The sequence below is a fragment of the Squalius cephalus genome (assembly GCF_949319135.1).
Source record: "Squalius cephalus genome assembly, chromosome: 1".
NCBI classification, from domain to species: domain Eukaryota; kingdom Metazoa; phylum Chordata; class Actinopteri; order Cypriniformes; family Leuciscidae; genus Squalius; species Squalius cephalus.
The window spans coordinates 67,009,417-67,024,992 of NC_137122.1; the positions used below are offsets into that span (position 1 = coordinate 67,009,417).

The 15,576-nt window shown below is 36.5% G+C and overlaps 1 protein-coding gene across 2 annotated transcripts; it reads right to left on the reverse strand.

Annotated features, from left to right (window-relative positions):
* Positions 1-6,915: 6,915 nt before the first annotated feature.
* Positions 6,916-14,397, reverse strand: sstr2b (somatostatin receptor 2b). Of its 2 annotated transcripts, XM_079891437.1 has the most exons (3): positions 14,216-14,364; positions 12,843-12,948; positions 6,916-9,408 (listed from the first exon to the last, which is right to left on the reverse strand). In XM_079891437.1, exon 3 carries the CDS (start codon positions 9,359-9,361, stop codon positions 8,138-8,140), a length of 1,224 nt encoding a protein of 407 aa, XP_079747563.1. In that variant the 5' UTR covers positions 9,362-9,408; positions 12,843-12,948; positions 14,216-14,364; the 3' UTR covers positions 6,916-8,137. The 2 variants fall into 2 exon arrangements, with proteins under 2 accessions (XP_079747563.1, XP_079747564.1); XM_079891438.1 differs by lacking the exon at positions 12,843-12,948 and having other exon boundaries at positions 14,216-14,397.
* Between the last annotated feature and the right edge of the window lie 1,179 nt (positions 14,398-15,576).

Below are 15,576 nucleotides of genomic sequence, written 5' to 3' on the forward strand. Positions count from 1 at the left end.
TTATCTTAAAATCGTTTCGCCACCTGAGGTTATAACTTTAGTTCCCATACAAGGACGCAATTATAGCAAAGATACCGTTAGCTTCGCGTTTCCCAGTGAGCATAAACAACGGCGCCGCTGTAAACAAATATAGTCAAAGTTGTCAATAGCCTATTCAAAGAACATTCAAATTCATAACAAACAGTGGGTGAAAACAATCATTCACACATGTTGTCGCCCTACTGTGAATTTGCTTGATCATTTACAATAGAGATTGATCGCTGCTAGAAACATACATGTTGTGTTCACCAAAGTTAACGCTGACTGCATAGTTCTTCTAGCTAATTGCATCCTTGTGTTGGTTTGGCAAACGTGAACGTCCATTTAGAAAAAAAAAAAGGATTTACCTGTTCTGCAGAAACAGAGCAACCTGAATGTCGGATTGGAATCCATTCTGCCGGCGGAGTTCTCGCCACCTTTCGAAGGTTTTTCCGATGTAAATTTGGTACTTCGCGCTTTCCTTATCCTTGTCCCTCTTCTTTGCAATTTGTTCATCGTAACGTCGTCTCTTTGGTCGTGTGTCGGCCATAATTCAAACTTCCCTCTTCATGCTTCTCTCTCCTCCACACACACCCCCTTCATGTGTACGCGCACTAACCCCCCAGACCCCACCCTCAAATACTTCTTGTCGGTTATTGGCTGGAGCACTGTTTGTTGTGTTTCGTGGTGCAGGTTGGCCCAGTTTGTTTTTGTTGCCGTTTGTGGAGCCTGTGGTGTCTACAGAGACTGCGTTTTTTACAGTGTGTTCAGGGGACAGGCAGCTAGCGGATAGTGAGGAGATGTTTGCTGTATGTGACAAAAAATGTTTTGGCCAAAAAAACGCGTGACATCACTTAGAGCACCTTTAATTAATCAATTACATAAAATCATTATCCAGAAGTTAAGAATATATACAGTAGCTCACTGTATATCAGCAGTCAATGCTGTGCTTTTGCGACATATTTTTCTCATGATATAGCCATGGGTATGCATTTTAATGTTTCTGCTTTGAGTCTTATAAATTGCAAAAAAATTAAAATTTTAGTGCGAAAAAAAAAAAAAAAAGATTCTACGTGAATAATGATCATTGATGTGTATTTGACTCGGAAGATGGCGTAACAACATACACTGCCGGATGGCAGGTTTAAACAAATCTGATTACACCGTAACCTAGAGCATGCAGACGTTGGTATCGCGCATCTTATTTTGTTCACAATGACGTTAAATGCTGTAGCATTCAAAGATCTGCCTCTGCTTAAAAACACTGATTGAACCAACTCCGCTGAGAACTAATATAGGCTTGTCTGTTGTAGTCCATATACCCCCGGTTTCACAGATAAGGCTTAAAGGAGAACTCCGGTCAATTTTAACATTGAGCTCATTTTTTTGTACATTTGGAGTGCTGTTATTTAAGCCAGCGCAAATACCTTTGTTTACATCCTGTTTTTCGGTTGAAGTCCAAAGTAGTCGATTGCCGAGTTCACGCGCGTGATCATAGGTATTAAACCTATGCGTGTGAACTCTGCAATCGACTACTTTGGACTTCAACCGAAAAACAGGATGTAAACAAAGGTATTTGCGCTGGCTTAAATAACATCATTTTTATACATATCTTTCACATCTACTGCAGTCAGACTCACTCGTGTTCACTCAGAAGGAATCACTCACATTTTCTGTGCACTTGTAATGACACATCAAGGATGTTAAGAGGCTAAAAGCAGGTTTAGTACTTGCCCCATTGAAGTCAACAGGGTGCAAATTTTAAAAATAGAATAACTCGGTGTAGGCAACACCGATTTTTGTCGTTGTTCTCTGTATTGACAGCACTCCAAATGTACAAAAAAATTAGCTCAATGTTAAAATTGACCGGAGTTCTCCTTTAAACTAGTCCCAGACTAAAATGCATGTTTTAACTGAAAGCAACTTGCACTGAGATATCTTAAATTAAGTCAGATAGAGACTTGAGATATTTTGTCTCAAGATGCACACCAGTAATGTTTTTTTTTTTTTTTTTTCAAAGGCAAGTTTATAAAAGCTAGGCTACTAACATGTCCTAATTGAACTAAGGCCTGATCTTGGCTTAGTCTAAGCCAGGGGTGGGCAAACTTTTTGGCTCAAGGGCCACACTGGGTTTTAAAAATTTGACAGAGGGCCGGCCCAGTAGCAGATTATGAAGTACGATCTCATGAAAGTGCGTATCTATACCACAAATTTTATTTCTCGTGCCATTTATATGCCAAAAATGTTGTGTTTTTTTGTTTTGTTTTTTTGTTTTTGCGTGCATGCTACACACTGTAAACCCCTTGGTTAGGATTAGGGGTGTGGAGTGCGTGCCTATTACACGCCATAAAGTGCATATCATATGCACGCGAAAACATTATGCACTACAAATACAATTCGTGGTATTCGCACTTTCATAAGATCGGGCTGAGCAAACAGACAACGTTGTGTCAATGTCTGTGCAAAATTCAACAACTGAGAGACGACATTCTGACAATACATTTTTTTTATGCTAGATATCCCCCATTTAGCATGTTTTGATGTTAATTTTTAAAGATGTTAGATAATTATATCCTATACTTTTTAAATATTGTTTATACTTATTATTATTTAATGGCCTAACAGTAGAAACAAAACATCTGCAAGTGTACACTTAGAAGAGTAAAAATTACAGGTTACGTTAATTCAGCTTTATTAAAACTGAATGGCAATTTGCACTTCCAAAAGTCATACATTTGTGGAAATAAACGAATATACAAATTTATTTTAAGAATAATAAAATAAAAAAACATAAAAGGCAAAGGCAGATCAGAACATTTAATAAAAAATAAAAAAATGGGTTCTGTACATGGCAGACAGGGTAGCGTAGTCGAAAGCCGGACGATAAAGGTCGGTAAACGGAATCGGGCAGGATACATCCACAAATCCAGAGGAGCAAAGAAACTAAATAGCAGACAAATCAAAGGAAAAACTAAGGTGTGTAAGCGGTTACCAAACATTTTTTTTTTCTCATTGAGTTACCAAAAAAGGAAAAAACATTAACGTGCTTGAAGTCTATGCGCTTAAGTTGCTGTCTGTTTGGTTTCCATGGTGACGCGCTTGTTACGTGACACACCGCAGCCACAACAGCGCTGAATGAATGATCTGCTTTTATGTCATTTTTCCTTTTTTACATTTGTTAGCTATGGCATGCAATATATGATATTCCGATTGTCAAATATATGCAACGCAATATATATATATATATAACGCAAAGTATTGCAAGAAAAAAGGCAAAATTAATGCGATCTTAAGACAATTTTTTTAAATACTCGGCGGGCCGGATTAAACAGCCTAACGGGCCGCATGTGGCCCGCGGGCCGTAGTTTGCCCACCCCTGGTCTAAGCCCTGTCTGTGAAACCAGGCCATTGTGTTCCAGTTAATTTGTTTCACCCCTCTACAGGCAGGACCAACCTACGGTCGTAAGATGATGACCGGTTATTTAGCAGCAAAGGGAATTCAAGCCGCAGAAAGTCGGGTTGGAATAGCCCTCCGGACAATACATCGTGAAATGCGCAAATAAAATGCAGAAATCAAATTTCGCATTTTTGTAAAGCGGAAAAAAAAGTTGTATGTCAATTATTTGATTTTCGGTAACACTTTATAATAACGTTCAGTTGTAAGTCATTTATAAGTGGTTAGTTAATGATGAACTAATCATTTGCAAAATATTCATAAATGATTAGCAAGTGATAACATTTTATGTATGTTTTGTAAATTCCATTACAAGTCATCTACAAGTGATTGGTAAATGATTAACTAATTATTTATGAAACATCACTATGCATTCATAACTGATTAATAAGTGATATGTTAATTATTGTATGTATGTTTTGTAGATTCAGTTGTCATTTACATTTGATTAGTTAATGATTAACTAATCATTTACAAAACATGAATATGCGTTTCATACATTTTTAATAAATTATGTTATTTTTTTGTATGTATGTAGCAATTAGACGGTGCATAAAGTGTTGTAAATGCCTTGTATACACGTACAGATCATTTGTAACAGGTCAGTAACAGTGTTCAACATAATGATAGACATCATTGGAAATGCACTCTTGAATTAGGTGCATGCCCAATGGTATCAATTACTGAGTTCACTGTGGTTTTGGAGAGTAGGGTGATAAGAGATCCTCTTCCACTTGTTCCACTGGACTGGTGCAACTTCCTGCTGTTTTCAATGCAATCATCAAGATGCTCTTTTGGGCATAATATTTTCATAATAAAAGGATGAGTTCCAAAAAGTTCCCATGGTCTATGGTATTGTCATCGAGTGTATATGCTGCCTCATTCTCCAGATGCCTATAGCTCAGCCCCCTCTTAGCACATCCACAACACGCTCCAATCCCTGGCGTCTCTTTCTTGTTCCCTATGAGCAGACATCTGACTACCAGCAAAAATGCTGCTGATATATGCTTTTGAGCATCTTAAAAAAAAACGCTTTGGCACAGGTTTGGTTTACAATGCTCTTTACATGCTCTTCTGTGTGCTGGTGTACATGCCTCCAATCTAATATTCCAGTAATTAATATGCTGGTGTCAGTTATCTTTCCAAAAGCTATACACACAAAACAAAACAATGCATGACGTCTCTCGCAATATGTAAGCCACTTCCTGCTGGTTCCGTCTTTACAGGAGAATACCTTCTGCATGACTGGATTTCTTTCATTCTGTTGCTGGTGGTGATCTAAAAATCTTTGTAACATTGTAATGTATGTCCCCCTACTCCCTGCACTCTCTCTCTGGACACTCTCCTCTTCTGGGGATGCTATCTCAACCTGGCTCAAAAAGGCATGAGGTGAGACTATGAGGTAAGTTTTTGTTAACAATGATGCAATCAGGTCCCGGTCCATCTATTTAAACTACATTTATTTCATACTAAGTATACTTCAAATCCATTAACATATTTATTGACATATCACTTAAGACTTACTGATATAAAAGTATAAACAAACAATCTTTTCCCCATCCCTAATTTGCATATTTAAATGCTCACTGACACGATGATTTCAGTACATGTGTGTCTGTCACAAAATTAATTGAAATTACAAGGACATTTGGAAATCCCACATGGATACCCGAAGTTTCTGTGCACTTTAACGTGTTTGATAAATATACATATATATATATATATATATATATATATATATATATATATATATATATATATATATATATATAGGGATTGTGTCTGAAGAGAAACAACATTGTTTGCATTTGAAAAACATTGTATGCATACTAGTTCATGTATGAACCTGGAATGATTGTTGAGGCCTCTTTGCTGCAGCCTGAAAGAAAAGAACCAAATGGTGAATAAAAGAACAAGTAAGAGCTCGAAAAATCTTAATACAGAGCGGGTACATCACTCTTCCACGAGTCAGGAATGAGACTCCTACATACTAAAATTAGGCAACAATCTAGCTTCTGCAGTTTGCCCTGCGATGAAGTTCAACGGGGAAAATCACGATCCTTTGAAAAATGTTGTGTTTTTAAAGTTTTGTGGCTGCGTTTTCTTCAGCTCGGCCCGCTCAAGTGTCTGATTCCTCAGGCGGCAACGTTAGCAAGCAAGAGAAAAAAACTAGTGAGATTATTCAAACGACTATCGCACCAACACATACATCACATACAGAATTTCAAATACATTTTTATTCAACAATGGTAACGTTACCCCTTAACCAAATTGAAGACGTTATAAATGTAATGTTGCCAGATAAGAAAAAAAGTATATGCTCCCACAAATCGAGAATGACACTTCAAATTAAGCTATCAGCAATCTCTTTTCTGCAGTTTGAGCTGCGAAAAAGTTCAGAAAAATGTGTTAAGTCTGCACGTGGTGACAGTTAACGTTAGCTGGCAAGAGAAAAATCTGAGTGCATATTTCCGGCTAGCGCACCAACTAATACATCACATGCACAATTCCAGTTTAATTTTTATTCAACAATGTTATCATTTGTCCAAACTGATGACGTTATCAAATGTTGCCAGATAAGAAAATCTATCGAAATCATGCGCAAATCGTTTTTTTTTTTTTTTGGTAATAAAATGCACACGAAATGACTAATTAGGAAGGGTGCCGCTCGCTACTCTTAAAGTTGAACAAACAGCTAACTTTACAAGAGCAAACTGTGGAAATTAATGAGCAAAGTTACGTTTCTGAAGTTAAATGAAATTCCGATGAAAGTGTGGAATCTTGTAGCTTTCCATGGCTGAAAAAAAATCCCGCTAAAAATTGCTGTATTGTGATTCACAGAAAAAAATATTTTTACTATAGAATTTACCCGCCATTGAAAATTGACCATGATGCTTTGCAGAACTACAACATGCTGTATACAGGTTCTACAGTAAGCATTTGCTCATTTTACAGTAATAATGCTGTGAAAATACAGACATTTGTTACAGTGTGACAAGTGCACTTTACAATTTAAAGTTTATTATTTTGGTTATTATTTTTTACTTCTAAAGCATGTATTAATCTTACTTAATGTTAATTTCAACATTTACAATTATATTTTTTATATTTTTTTGATAAGTTAATGTTAGTTAATGCATTCACTAATGTTTACAAATGGGACCTTAAAAAAAAAAGTCCTAAAATAGGCTTAATTTGTTTGTGTGAAACATAATTTCTTTCTCATTTAGAGTTGGTTGGCATTCTTAAAACGAGTAAGCTTGACTCTTCCAGCTGTGTTTTGGTGTGTCACCAGATGATGGCGCTCTCCACCAGGCGACGCTTGATGTCTGTCCAGCTCAATCACACCCTCATGCAAGAGGATAGATAATGAACATGTATATTCTATAATACTTCACAGTATCATAACTTTGAAACCTCTTTAATACAGTGGCATCAAACGGGCAAATTAGCACGGTAGTTTTATTTTAATGAGTGACCAAATGTATTCCACACAGACAGTGCCAACAAATATAAATCTCCAAGCAATGAATGCTGTTTACAAATCAAAATACAACATGCTCAGAGATACACTTTCTATTATGAATTATGATTTATTAGACAACAGGCAATTAAGAAAACGGAGAGCAGAATTTCTAACAGTCAAATATTGCACACAGACTTGAAAAATGAAGCTTTTTGGACCGAGAGGGTGGAAGTGCTGACTCGAATAAAGCCTTTTGCAATGGTAAAGATTATAACCAGACATGTTGCTATGTGTGCCATCATTCAAAGTGTAAACAATCAATACTAGTCAGCAAGTAAAGAAGGCAAGATATGTTTCAAATCTATGAGTACTAAAGTCAGCACGATCATGATACATGTGTCCCTGCCTGATCTCAGAAGGAACATACAGTAAAGACAAACGTTCTAGCCATTTTCAAATAGACATTCTATTAAAATGTGGAAAATCTCTGAGATCTCTCTAGATGACTGTCTGAGCTTAAACGTATGTTGGTTCATTGGGATAGAGACCAGAATCCTTTCACAGTTAGACTGTGTATTGATCAAACTGATTCCCATTAGATGACATGGAGATTATGAGAGAGACCATTGGCACTATTTTTTGGCTAAATGAATAGCAGTCAGATTAGTTAGATGTCGAACTCTTGAAAATATTGTTTACATGTTCACAATGCAACAATAGAGTGATGCATCTTACAGTTCAATGCCGTTCTATACAGTCTAGCAGCATCTTGTGGGCTATACGCTGCAAATTCTGCATAGTATTTGAGTAGAGTAAAAATAAGGCCAGAAAGCATATTTTTATAGTGCAATGAATAATATATGGTTTTTGTTGTTGTTTGCTACTGACACAATATTTGATTTTGTCTCCATGGATAAAAGATAAATGAAAGATGACTAAGTACTATTTTTTTTCTCTCTTTTAATACAATGACACTGTAGAATTCCTTAGTCCTCTTGTTCTTATTGTGACCATGGTTTGCTTAAGAACTCCATAAATATACTTTATAAATAACATTTTCAGAGTAACATTTAACAAAAATGCATTTTACAGGTGTTAACCAATGAAAACATCACATGGTAACCAAAAACTGTAAGTAATTCTATTTTATTTAGTAAATTAAGAAAACTAATCCATCATTGTGGGCTTTAAAATGGAAATCATAGTTTCTGTGTTTCCTCTTTCTCTCTTTGTGTATTCCATGTGTTCTGTGGCACACAGTTTATAGTTTGCTGGAGTAGTGACCCTTGTTTTTTCAGACTCTTGTTGTGCAGGTCTCCATTAAGCGGTGCGTTTTTAGTTTCTTTTGGATCATTCGCTATTTGTGACTTGTTATGTTTGCTGTCAGTGCATTCAACATCATCCAAACCACCTGTTTTTTTCAAGCACAGAACATTCTGGAAACTTTTTTTGAAGTTCTCTGACAAGAAGGCGTATAATATCGGGTTGGCACAGCTGTTGGCGTATCCCAGCACCACGACAAAGGCGAACATGCTCCTTAAAAAAGGCGTAGTGCTAATGGTGCCTGTAACCGATGTCACGTTGAAGATGTAGAAAGGCAGCCAGCAGAACACGAAGACGGCGACCACAACGGACACCATACGCGTCACCTTCTTCTCAGAGCGCTTTCGTTTGCTAGAGCACACCCTGATTCCTGAAGACTTTACCTTGATGATAATGAGCAAATAGCATAGACTTATGACCACTAGAGGTAGGAAGAACCCCAGGAAGAAGGTGTAGAACATGAAGGCGGTGTAGTAGGCCTCCTGCGGCTCTGGCCACACAATAGTGCAGAAGCAGCCGTCGTGTTTCGTGATCAGTCCACTGTAGATTACAATTGGGAGGTTGACGATGAACGACACGACCCACACGGCCAGGTTGATGGCTTTTGCGACACGGGGCTTCCTCCATTTGGTCGACTTTATGGGGTGCACCACAGCCAGGTATCGATCAATGCTCATCACCATCAGACAGAAAATACTGGTGAACTGATTGAGAGAATCTAAAGTCATGACCACGCGGCACAGAGCTCCCCCAAACGGCCAGTGCACCAGCGCTAACTGGATAGCGATGAAGGGCAAACCTAGCATGAACAGAACATCTGCCACTGCCAGGTTCAGGATGTAGATATTCGTAACCGTCTTCATCTTGGCATAGCGCAGGATGACATAGATGACCAGAGCGTTTCCACAAAGACCAATAGCGCATACCGCAAAATACATGAAGGTGATGACGACTGTGTTAGTTTTGGTCAAGCTCTGGTCGGTCTCGTTTCTCAGGCCTTCTTCGGATATGTTGTCGAGCAAAATGCCATCATACATGGGGAATCCAGACAGATTATGGGGGAAGTTACTGGGTGAGAATGAAATTGTCCAGGGATCCATTATATATTTCTCTCAGATTCCCAATTCCATTAGGTGTGACATATTGCCTGGAGAAAACAGTATAATGGTAAATTAGTTATATACTGTTGTATACATCATATTTTGTTATCAGTGATAATCCTAATACAAACAACACATAATGTCTTTGTTCAAAAACTGCCTTGTTGTTGACACCCTACGCTTTATTGCACTGTAAAATCTAATTAGTTTAGATGTACTTAAAAAAGCATGCAAACTGATTGTCTTAAACTAAGTAAAGTGAAATAGGAATAGTATGTTGTACTGACAAATTCTAAGTTATTATAGTTCACTTACACAAGAGTTCTAGTAACTAAAAAAGAACTGTAGAGAGTACTTGATCAATTTCTTGAAAATTACTTTTGACTCAGTATAGTTGTTACCGTTGTTGTGTTTTGCATGCTGAATGTTTAAGTCTGTGTGAGTCTCAAGCATGTTCAACTGTAAGATATTGTCACAAATATAGAGTATATCAACCCAATTAAACGTGTATGCAATAAAAATAAGTGTTATAAGTGTTAACAATAAAAATTTAAAACATCCTTATTTGACATGAAATAGACTAGTTAGTGATTTAGTTAGAGGTTAGGTCACCTTTTAAAAGCAACCTATTTTTTCTTCCTTTCCTTTGAAAAAAAAACAAAAACTGTGATTTCTTGTTGCATTGCTGAATCAATAGGAAGAGAATTACAAAACTTTCAATGAAGTTCCAAGTGCATAAAACCAAAAAGAACACCGATCACCATAATGATGAGTCCAAACGGAAACATTTTAGGAAAATCAACATCAATTTATGAAGTCAGCTTATGTGATGTTCTCTCAAATTTCTCAGTTGTGTTGACAATTTAACATTCAAGATGACTTTGGGAAATGAGTGAATGGAGCTAGAGAAAAATAACTGCAGAAGTGGAGGAAATTAGAAAAAGTATATTAAGAATTGCCCTGCCTCAAAAATTATTTTTTCCTTGTCAAAATGGCACTCAAACCAATCAATTAATCTGAACTTGGGTTTTCTGAGTAACCACGGCATACCATGTGAATAGTCCATATTAATATTTTTTTACAATTAAGTTAGTAAGAACAACTGATAGATTTTTAGTGCGTCTAAAACATCATCATCCTAACTGAAATGGAACCTCATACAGTAAGAGACAGATTTGGAACATCATCACAATATCCACACAGACGACTCAGAATTCATTTCAATTGTGTTAGCATGTTGCTATAGGTTAATTATGTGATAAAAAAAAAAAAAAAACATAGCCAACACAAATTTTGGGTAAAATAACCCATTTTTAAATTATACTAAACAATGTTGGACAGAGTGCCCTCTTTCCCCACTTTTATTTGCACTCTCAGTGGAACCTCTTGCTCAAGCAGTTAGAGAACATAAACACATCTCCCCCATCACCGTACTTGGCTCAAAACACTTCATCTCTCTCTATGCGGACGACATTTTGCTCTTTCTCTCAGATATTGAAACCTCACTCCCCTCTGTGCTTGTTTGAGGAATTTAAGAACTTAGCTGGCTATAAAATAAATTGGTCAAAATCTACGTTGCTTCCAATGAACTCTGCAGCTCAAAATATTACACTTCCCTCAGGTATTCCCATTAACAACAGCATGCGATACCTTGGTGTGGACATATACACAACTCTGTCCCAAACTGTGAATAATAACTATACAAACATGCTCCAGAAGCTTAAAGGGGATATGCAGTGATGGAGTATTCTACCTGTTTCATTACATTGTTAAAATGAATATATTGCCCCGGTTCAACTTTTTATTCTTCATGATCCCAGCCTCTCCCCCTTCAAAATTTTTGGATCAAGTTCAATCCATGATTTCAAAGTTTCTGTGGAATGGCAAAAGGGCCAGAATTAAATCGACCACATTACCACGCCCTAAGTTAGAAGGTGGACTGGCACTCCCAAACTTAAAATTTTATCATTGGGCTTTTCAAGTTCGAGCATTACGTAACTGGGCGGATGAGAACTCCATGGTGCCCTGGAGGGTAATAGAGGAAGCACTAGCAGTACCCCACAGATTGCAGGATCTTTTATATATTAAACATAAGCATCGGAAATTAAATGAAAGATTTGGAAACATAATATCATATTCCCTTTTAGTTTGGAGTAAAGTAGAGAAACTTCTTGGTGATGTGCCACAATATCATACATTATCTCCGCTTTGGAACAATCCACTCATTTTAACTGCAGGAAAACCCTTTATATTTATTCCTTGGGCGTCAAGGGGAATTAACACTTTAGGGAATATATATGATGATAATGGCCTTCTCGCCTTCCAGCAATTACAGCAGAGGTTTGACATCCCAGGTTCTTCATTTTTCCTTTATTTAAGATTACGTTCATCATTGATGGCTTGTGGTGTTACGTGTGATGCTCAAATAGACTCTCAATTTCTATCAGATTGGTTTAACAACAGCCAGTGCGCTCGGGGATGGGTTACCAAGATATACAATGCACTCATAAATTCACATAGTAAAATATTACCCATTGAGGGGATTTGGGACAGGGAGCTCAATAAAACAGGTACTCAACCAGACTGGCACAGGATTTGGTCAAATATAAATAACACATCTCGAAATTTAAGTCATCAATTGATCAACTTTAAAGTAATTCATAGATCATATGCCACTCCTTACAAACGTTATAGAATGGGTTTACTATCAACTCCCAATTGTACTTTATGTCCGAGTTCTTATGTTGGGACAGTTTTGCATATGTTTTGGGAATGTGCGAAAGTGAACACGTTATGGACTCATGTGTGTGACATTATGGGTAAAATACTCTGGACTACCATAGTTCCAGATCCTTGTTTATATTTGTTAAATGATGACACCATTTTAAATTTTAAAGTAACATATAGGAAAATGCTATTTTGTGGCTTTACAGCAGCGAAAAAAAACAATTCTAGAATATTGGTTTAATTCAGAGATAAATTTACTGAAACACTGGTTGTTGAATGTGCAATCAATGGCTAATTTAGAATACTCAACAGCCAGATTTAACCGGGCAAAGCCCCAAACTGTGTCGGACTGGGGATATTTGGTTGTTGAACTGAATATGCTTCTTAGAGGACTATAACACGTGTTTATTTGTTTTCTTTTTTAATTGTATGGGCCCATCTTCTCTTTTGTCTTTTATGTTACTGGTATTAAGTGTGTACATATGTTTCCCTTGGTTTTGACCCCCTTTTTTTTTTTTTTTATTGTGGTGACGGTCAGTGTTTGAGTGCTGTTTTGTCTATGTTTATGTTTATGTTAACTTTCAAGAAAAAGTTAATCACAAAAAAAACAACAATGTTGGACAGAGTAGTATTTAACTATTTAAATGTTACTGAATAGATAAGGACTATTCAAGAAAATGATGGTTTTACTGATTTAATTTTTATTACATTTTAAATAACAATAACAGCTAAAATTCCAATCACATAACTGTACCTTGAAGCTGGTATAATGCGGTATAATTCCGTTGTTGGACGATCAATGCTTCCAGTCAAATTTATTTTTTTATGTGGCTCTGTACAGCGATGCAGTGCTCACTGACCTAGAAGAGCAATGACCTTTATGTCATAATCATGCCTGGTGTTCAAACAGGCTGAACAGCTGAACAATCAATGATCACCACCTACATGAAACATGTGTACATTTATCTATGGAAGCTTGTTTCTGCCACTGAATAAAAACTAAAAAATGTAAATGACTTTTTATCTCAAAATTCAGACATTTTTTTCTCAATTTTCTCAATTGCGGGTTTACATCTCACAATTCGAATTTTTTACCGAAAATTGCATGATAAAAACTCACAATTGAGAGATACAAACTCGCAATTATGAGATATACAGTCGGAACTGTGAGATAAAAAGTCGCAATTGTAATCTCATTATTTTTTTCCCCCTCAGAAATGGACTTTATAATCGCGATTGGGAGTTTATATCTCACAATTCTGAAAAAAGAAGTCAGAATTGCAATATATTCGAGAAAAAAAGTCAGAATTTTGAGTTTATATCTCGCAGTTTGGACATTATTTTTCACAATTGCTACTTTATGTCCCGCAATTCTGACTTTATAACTCACAATTGTGAGTTTGTATCTCGCAATTTTGAGAAAAAAAAGTCAGAATTGCGAGATGTAAACCTGCAATTGTGTGGAAAAATGTCAGAATTGTGAGATAAAAGTTTGCAATTATCTTTTATTATTATTATTATTATTATTATTATTATTATTATTATTATTATTCCATGGCGGAAACAGTAACCCTTAGAAACCCTAATAAAGTCAGTGAAATGCAGAATTCACCACAAAAGCTCCAGGACTGGAAGTGTCTGTCACTTTACTGCCAGTCCAAAGCTGATAATATCAATGCAAGGTGTTTCATTTGTTATTAGTTTTATTAGAGTCTCTTTAGGGCAACATGCAAGAAATTCTATGTTGAAAGGTGGTTATTCCATCAAAAAAGTGAACAAAACCATTTTCTATTTATGTAACCCATGTTAATAATCACTGACAAAATCTGTGATTTAAGCTTATGTCTGTATACCATAATGCAACTTAAACCTTTCAATATAACTCTTTATTTTATGGTTCATTCATGCATAGTGGACATCAAAATAAGAAAATTATGTGGAAAATATTTAGAAACTGAAAATGTTGTTCTACAGTATATTAATATCCATTGGTTCATGTGGAATTTTCCTCAAATTCTTTTTAGTGCAGACATTCGCATGAATGATCAAATTATTGAATTTTCGGATGGACAAAATACATATAAATGATTTTTAAAAACATGTATGTTTAAAATGGTTCATTCTTACCTTCATGTTGGAGTCCATTGTACAGTACAATAGGATCCAGCTCATGATTATGTGGATGTGCACATGTGGAGAACATCTGAATCGCAATAACCCTTACAAAACATCCAAACACAATCTGATCCCATACAATCTGAACTGAAACTGACACTGAACAGATATGAACCTGTCCCGAGACAAGCCTCTCAGAGAGAGAGAGAGAGAGAGAGAGAGAGAGAGAGTCTATGTGTGTGTGTATTGAAGAGATTGTAGTCTGAGTAAAGATAATGTATGATTGATGTTTCTTCATCACGGATGTGTGTGTGCATGATTGAATTGTCTGTTCAGCGTGTTCTTCTCAAGAAAGATTGGACAGTGTGAACCACGCCTTTATCCCAAAAGCTTTCACATGACCTTAAAAAAACTGCATTACAGAGATGCACAAAGCTGGAAAAGGCTGCCAACGCACCGCTAAAAACCTGGCTGTTCATGAATCGATGGTGAGGTACATATGTTCTCTGAGATAATACACAACACTTTGTTTAAAGGAGAAAGGGCGGTTCACACCGACCCCAGCTGTGAAAACTATCAAGTCAGATAATTTTTTATTTATATAGTGCCTTTTACAATACAGATTGTTTCAAAGCAGCTTTACAGAGATAACAGGAAAATAATGGCAGATATTAATAATGTCCAGTTTAGCATTGTTTTATTTCCGTTGTAAAAATCATTAGTTATTAATTTAGGGACCGTTTACACAACACGGCGAGAGACTGTCTACATTTTCTTGCCGATGATTTTTCCGGAGTAAGTCTTTCCCCCAATCCTCCCCATTACATGGTTTCGGACTCAAACACACACACACTCACACACACACACACGGACATGCTGCATGTTTTTGGATACAGGGACTCCACACAGAAAGGGCTGCTGGCTCAGCCGGGACTGGAACCGCGGTGAGGAGGCAGTGCTTTACCCACTGTGACACTGTGTTTTACACCATTAACAAGGAGTCACTGTGGAGCTCCTGTGCTGCGGTTTTCTTTTCTGAATAACTGGGACCAGCTTATGTACAACATTCCTTTTAAGAGCCATAGTAGGATTTGTCAGAAGATTACATCATGCAGCACTAGGAGGATTACTTCACCGGCACCATGGTCAGCAATGCATAATTTATGGATATGATGTAGTGCGGGGGAAAAAAATCCTCATAACTTTAGTTACACATTCATTTCCATGAAAAAAAAAAAAAAAAAAAAAAAAAAAAAAAAAAAGTACAATCATTTAAGATTTTCCAATATTGTAATATGACTGTGTGGACATAAAAGCAGTTAATAGGATGATACGAATATTTTTGAAGAATTTTCAGAAAATTATGATCATCA